The sequence below is a fragment of the Rissa tridactyla genome, chromosome 5 (genome assembly GCF_028500815.1).
Source record: "Rissa tridactyla isolate bRisTri1 chromosome 5, bRisTri1.patW.cur.20221130, whole genome shotgun sequence".
NCBI lineage: Eukaryota > Metazoa > Chordata > Aves > Charadriiformes > Laridae > Rissa > Rissa tridactyla.
This window is the reverse complement of record NC_071470.1, coordinates 45,899,536-45,906,654: the sequence shown is the minus strand read 5'-3', so window position 1 is coordinate 45,906,654 and position 7,119 is coordinate 45,899,536. Positions and strand designations below refer to the sequence as shown.

Here is a 7,119-nt window from a genome sequence, read left to right as displayed (position 1 = left end):
TCTCTTTCAAAGTCAGACTTACTTTATAAAGTCCTCTAAAATCTCTGTTTTCAAGCAGCAAAATCATCTTTATGATCCTCTAATGCTTTGTGATCTTGTAATTTAAAAATGTTTCCTATCACCAAAATATCTCTTATATTTAGGCACTTTGAATACTTTACATAGCAAATAATTGTAAAGCAGTACATTGAAAATAGGCACTATAACTGAATTATCTGTTAAAGGTTTTAATTCAGATATTTATTTTTCTGCACATACAGCTTTGGCTACCCAGTAAAATTAGTTTGAGTATTATCGTTAGATAAACACATGTTGGAGGTGCTAAAAACTTGAAGCCGTTGTCTTCAAGTACAGGTCTCCACCAAGTACATCATGCTTGTAGGAGTATGACACTCCAGCCTAACTGAACTCAAAGATCAGTCAGAGAAAGGGATGTGGATCTTCTGTGTCCAGCAAGTTATAAAATCTTCAGTTTCACCTTCCCTCTCTGACTAAAGAAGCTATCATTGATGAATGCACAGAAATGCATATATCATTCTAAAACTTGTACTCTGATGGAAGGCACAATAAGCAAATTTATTTCTTATCATTCTAGCCTGTCAAATAGCATTCACGAAAGAATAAACTGTAAAATAAAGATTATTTATAATTGTTACTGATTGTGTAAGATGGGCAAATATGCACACATTCAGACTAGGATTTTTTGCTTTTTGTTTAATTTTCTCGCTCTTTTTTCCACCTCCAAATGTGTATTTGGCACCGTGAAGAAAACAGAAGCTTAAACATGTTCATTCCACCAGAAGGTGAGTGCTTTGGCTCAGTGCAGAGCTGCCTTGTCTAAGCATGTTTAAAGCCATTTTGGTTTGTATAGGAGTAATCATATGTTTGTGGGGTTTTCGCCGGACTGAAGTGTAGCTTCAGTATATGGTTCAGTGGAGTATTGATGGGATCCAGCTGACAAGCGACTGAAACACATACCTCACCAGCTTTTCGTAACAGCTATCAAGAAGCTTCCGATATGCAATTTCTTGGTAACAGCCTTGGTAAGGATGCTTTCACTGCTTGCTGTGAAATAGAGCAGCCACTCAGCCATTCCTGTGCTGTGTGACACAGGGGGTGCATCATGTGCTGTTCCCATGTGACCTGGCGCATCAAGCATGTCACCTTCATGAGAGAGACGTGAGACAGGAGAGAGAGAAATAAATCTGTTTTCTCATCATCAGGCTTATTGTTCCCCATCTGCACTAAGTCTTTTTCTGTATAAAGCTGAATAAAGAGGTCCCAGATTAAGAGCGGTTATTGACTCTGAGCCGATTCCTCTAAGCTGAATTAAAAGGCAATGTTAAACAATGAAAGAACCATATGTTCTTGTCTCAGGATGTTTTAAAAAGAAAATTGTCAACACGGAGCTGACATAATATGACAGAAATTGAAAGAAAAGTCATGCATTTACTCATCACCAATTTTCAGATACGCTGATCCCTAAAGAAATGGTGTAGCTAAGAACCAAGCCAAAAAAAGACTTTTTAGCTATATATTTTAGCTCTGCTTAGAACATGTTTTAGGGGTGAATAACCAGTGTAGCATTTAGGACCCTGGGACATGAGGAGGTATGGCAGAGAGTGCCTACAACTCCTGACAACAGTACAAGCCAGGGCTTGCAAGAAGGAAAGGCCCAAAGTGTTAACTAGCCTCTAGCAGCTGTTGCCACAGTGCTGGTGTGGGATGTCGGTTTTGTTGCTAAGTTCCTGCCCTCACTTTTGATACAAATGTATGTCCTGTATATTACTGCAATTTCATGTTAAATGTATCATGCTGTTCATCATAGCTGTCACCAAAAGGTGTTAAAATATCAAATATGATGACTGTATTCTTTATTACGTAGAAAGCCTTTTTGGTCTGCATCAGATGTGGGGTAGGCTGGACTCCGAGGTGAACTACATCAGCGTGGATTTAAAGACAAGAGTGCAACCAGCAAATAGGAAGTCCCACAACAGATTTTGCCATTGAAAATCTGGGACATGAGGATTTCCAGCTAGGCTTTGGATGGAGTCCCCGGGCAGGAGGCTTAGAAATACAGTCTACCAACGCTAACACCTCTGTTGTAGAGAGGAACCAAACCATGTTCTAAACCAGCATTTGAACATTCACAGGCTCTTCTGGAGGAAAAAGTAGTGTACCTTCGCTTTAGGAAGATATACATAAGTTAACAGTAGTGACTTCAGAGGATTGTAAATACCTATTACCTTCACAGAATCCAATTCTCACTATATTACTCAATAATTAAATTATGGTGATTAAAAGAAGACACCTCTTATCTGGCCTTTCTCTATTTTTAACACCAAAGACTGTTGAAAATCAAATGTTTCATTACATACCTCAATACTTCCCAGTGGTTTTGGATCAATTAAATTAACATTTTCCTTTCAACTTTTGTTTTCAATTGACTGCATCTGACTGTATCTTCTATGTTAAAAGACAGTGAAACTGCTTATCTATATTAAGGCAGCACCTTTGTGGCACTGTTCGGGGGTTGGGAAAAGTTGCTGCAGCAACAGAGCAATTTAGGTAACGCTCCGTTCAGTGAAGGATTGGCAAGCTGGTTTGCAGAGGGCTGCAATTCCAAACTCTCCATTGCTGTCAGTTTCTGTACTTGCTTGCAAAGTGGAATGCATTTTATAATAGGTTTTAAAATTCTCTGTGGAGAGTAATTTAGACTTACTGTGCTAAATAGTAATAATACCAATATGGAGAGAGAATAATTCTAGGCATTTCTTGGTACCACATATTACTTGGCATGTTTGAAGTGGCAATAGAAATCAGATTTTATTTATTTTACAGAATCCAAAATGTTGCTGATGCATTGCAAGGTGTGGCAAGACTTATCTGTGTTCATGGAACCTATACAGCATGCATCACCATACTAAAACAGTAAGTCATTAATGAGCATCCTTGATTAAACAACTTTTTATTAAATCTTCAGAGTTTACCTATTCTGGGCTCTGGCTTCCAAAGCCTAGTTCTGACAACAGAGGTTTAGGAGCATTTTGGAGTTGTATGTTCAGGACTGAGCAGGGTGGAAGGGAAGCCGCCATAGCGGAACTGAAAGTTTCACCCAGGTCTAAGTGACAGGGAAACTAAGTGTCACCAAGGAGACTTGGCTTTTAAGCCAGCCTGTCCTAGCTATAAAACCTAGTTCCTACAATTTCAGGAGAGAATATTCAGAGAGATTTATGCTCTATGAAACACAGAAATGCTTATCCAAGCATTCACCTATTCTAGGATTTGAATATCCTTTTTATGTATTGACAACTTTCTAACAAAGTCCCATACATTTCTACTTTAAGAACCTGGCTCCTCTGGCTGAAGTTTCGTCAATTACATTGTCTTTTTCTCCACATAAAGACTCCGACCCTTAGTCAGAGTGTTATAAAGAAGGTTTTGATTCTCATATGCCTATATGTCCTGGAAGAGTGAGGGCTGTAGAAACACTATCTTGCTGTAAATGATCTTTGCTTGACAGATGGTATTGCTCTTTTCTTTGCATCTGCACATATTTTGCACTCATGGATTACTGAAAAATCATGTTTGCTTTGCCAGGTGTTCTTTGTAGCCAAACTCTGTTTGAGTTTGGACAGTGCATACTGACTGTGAAAGTTATTTCAGAGTCCTTTGCTGATTCTGCTGTGTCTTCCCCATCATTTTTTTTTTCAGAAATAACCTTCAGAACACTAATGTCTTAGTGTAACTATGGTTTGTTATCAATTTCAGATCATAGTGACTGTCACAGACATTAACAGAAAACACCGAGAACTAATATTGCACTGAGCATCAGCCAACATGTAGGGTCATTGACACTGCCATTTTTGCTTGCATCAGAAGTGCATTTTTAAAGTCAGTCTCCCAGTTGTCCTCACTGACTTTGTCTTGCTTCACATTTTGGAATGGCATCTGGACATACAAAGTGGATCATTTTCAGATGAAACTAAACCAGATATTTTTCAGAAACAAATTCAGTGTGCTCTGGTCTCCGGGGAGACTTTACAGCAGCCTTCCAGTACCTAAAGGGGGCCTACAGGAGAGATGGGGAGGGACTCTTTATCAGGGAGTGGAGCAATAGGACAAGGGGTAATGGTTTTAAACTGAAAGAGGGGAAGATTTACATTAGATATTAGGAAGAAATTCTTTATTCTGAGTGTGGTGAGAGATTGGAACAGGTTGCCCAGAGAAGTTGTGGATGCCCCTTCCCTGGATGTGTTCAAGGCCAGGCTGGATGGGGCTTTGAGCAGCCTGGTCTAGTGGGAGGTGTCCCTGCCCATGGCAGGGGGGTTGGAACTAGATGATCTTTAAGATCCCTTCCGACCTAAACCATTCTATGATTCTCTGACAGGATGTCATGGTCCAAAATAAAACCCTGTAAAATGTTCCTGATGTCCACATCAGGTTCTATAAGACAACTGCTTTACTCTACAATTCTGCCCCCACTGGTCAGCAGTACTTGCTAACGCAGATGTAGCCACAGAGTGGCAGCCATGGTGTTTGGAACTTTTAAGTTTCTCAGGATTGTTCTGTGAGAAATACTGTCCAGATCTTATTTCTGGAGCTGGATGCCTAGATTGTTATTCACACTGATTACTGTGTCAACCATGATGTCTTTCATCTTGTCCAGCCACACCCTGCTATTCACTTCCCTTTCGGTGTACTGTCATCACTGTCCCCTCGCTTTTCCATCCTTCAGCTTTGGTTGAGTGGATTGACCTTAATGACTGGGATCATCTGGTGATGATGGTGGAAGTAAAGAATGAAAACCTGTAAGAACATGCAAGCTGAAAGATTTATGCTGGGTATTCAGTCTCACAGATGAAGTGGCTGAGAGCCTTCAAAATGGTGATCCCTTCTGAGAACAGGCCTCCAGACAGGGTCAGCTGGGCATTACAAGAATTAATCTGGTATTACAGAGTGAGCAGCTGATCAGACTATCAGGCCAGTAGACAAGTCATCTCTTGATTTTTATTTTAAAGATAAAGCACCTTCTCCAGCCATCGAAAAGCTGGCTCCAAAGCACTAGCATGTCCTCCACCACTTCTGCCACTACAGGATGTTGAATTTGCAACCAACAGTTGTAATGACCCTTTACAATACTGTAATGATCACCATTCTCCGTATCTTGTCTCCAAGTTTCCTGAAAAGAGGAAGAAGCTGTTGTGACTCTGGTTTTGGTTGGGGGTGGTGTTTTATTTTTTTTTCATTTTTCTTTTTTTCTGCACCATGCTATGCAGCTAAAGGTTAAAAAGGAGCATTTGAAGCTGAGTTCTCTCAGTGGGTGTGTGATGGTGTTATCCTGCTTGTGGGCAAAACCACACAAACAACCCTTTTCCCCAAAGTCAACAAACAAACAGAAACCTCAAAACGACCCCCAGATACTGCATCATTATCTAATTATTTGTTGAACGAAATAGATCAAATAAAGAGAAATGAGTGAAAATACGCCCCGTCCCAGCAGAGCTACCTTCCTGCAACACACTTCTCGCTTCCCTGGTCGGGAACTGACGTCTATGTTAAGATTCCCGGAGGGAATCGCAGGACTTTGACAGCTCCGTGACGGGGCTTCGTCCCGCCGTTACAGAGACTAGGGCGAGAAGAAGAAAAAAAGGAAATCAGATTAAATCTTTCCCAGACGGTTCGTTACTACCGTGGAGATATAACATACGTGTAACGTATGCGCGCAGGCGGACGTGCGGGCCCACCGGGAGCCTCAGCCCTCACGGCGGCACGCGCCTCTCTTTACCCCCCCGCCCCGCCAACGACCCCAACGGCCACCGCCCGGCGCGAGGCAGGCCGCCTGGCCCTTTAAGCCTGCTTCCGGCGCCTTTACCACGTGCTGGGGGCGGGGCGGGGGGCACGCCCCAGCCAATGGGGAAGGCCGGAGGGGCGCGGCGCGTTCGTGTCTCCCTTCCCGACGCGCGGCTGCTGGCGGCGCATCGTGCCGTGCAGTTCCGTGCCGTGCTCCGTCCGGCGGGAGGGCGGCGGCTGCTAGCGCCGCCGGGCGGGCGGGCTCGGCCCCTCGGTCAGGTGACGGGCGATCGCCGGGAGCGGCGCGGCTGAGCGGGCCCAGCGCGGCGCTCCCCTCCCCTCGCCTCCGCGCAATGCTGGGCGGCTCCGCGGCAGCGGGGAGGATGCTGCCGCGGCGGCCGCCGCCGCTCGCCGCCCGCTGAGCCGCTGCGAGAGGCGCGGCGGTGCCGCCGCCGGGCGGGGCGGCAGCGGCGGCGGCGGCAGGGCGGCAGCATGGCCCCCACCCTGCTCCAGAAGCTCTTCAACAAAAGGGGCGGCAGCGCGGCGGCCCCCCACGGCCGGGCTCCGGGGGAGGGGCCCGCCTTCAGGTGAGCAGCGGCGGCAGGGCGGGTCCGGGCTCGCCGCAGCCGGCTCCACATGGGGGGCGGCCGGGCAGCGGGGGAGGCGGCGGGGAAGCCGGCAGGGAGGGAGGGAGGGCACCGCTACCGCCGGCGGAGGGGCCGGGGCGCAGGTGTGCCTCAGCCCCCTCCCCGCGGGGCTCCCCCTCGGCCAAGTTCCCCGGGGAGGGGGAAACACCGCCGCGCGGGGGGGGGGGACTCTTCCCCCGCCTCCCCTCTCCTCGCGTCTCAGCCATTTTCTATCCGAGTCGGGAGCGGCGTGCTGGGGTCGGGGGGCGCTCGGCGGCCGCCCCTCTGCAGCGGCGGGGGAGAGGCGCCGGGCCTGCCTCTCCCTGTGCCTGCGCTCCCCCGTGATTGCTGCCGTGACTCGCGTTCAGCGCTCGCCAGCGCAGGAAAATCAAAAAATGGCTTAATCGTTGTGACCTACATACACGTGCATGGTCTGGTGACCCGCTGAGCGCCGGGGACCTTCCACTGCTCGCTCTGTGGTATCGCAAGTCCATAAGGGTGAGGTTTGGTGGCTGTTGCTGCTTCAGGGCTTGCATATGTAATCTCTGTCTGATATTGAGTTGTTACTGTTTTTCTAAACCCTCGGGGACAGCATCCTGCTCAGGCTGGTGGTTTGGAGCTCTGTTACTTTTAGCATCTGTTTTGCTCACAAGACCAAGCCGGTCCTGGTGAGCGGAGTGACTGTCACATGCGTGTCCCG

General features: G+C 46.8%; 1 protein-coding gene across 2 annotated transcripts in view; it reads left to right on the top strand.

The window, feature by feature from the left end:
* The first annotated feature begins 6,003 nt into the window (after positions 1-6,003).
* The window catches only part of FNIP2 (folliculin interacting protein 2), a 51,945-nt gene continuing 50,829 nt past the window's right edge, over positions 6,004-7,119 (top strand). For both annotated transcript variants that reach the window (XM_054202854.1, XM_054202851.1), the window contains exon 1: positions 6,004-6,380. In XM_054202854.1, the coding sequence (XP_054058829.1) occupies positions 6,286-6,380 (95 nt within the window). In that variant the 5' untranslated portion in view covers positions 6,004-6,285. The remainder of the gene's footprint in view (positions 6,381-7,119) is intronic.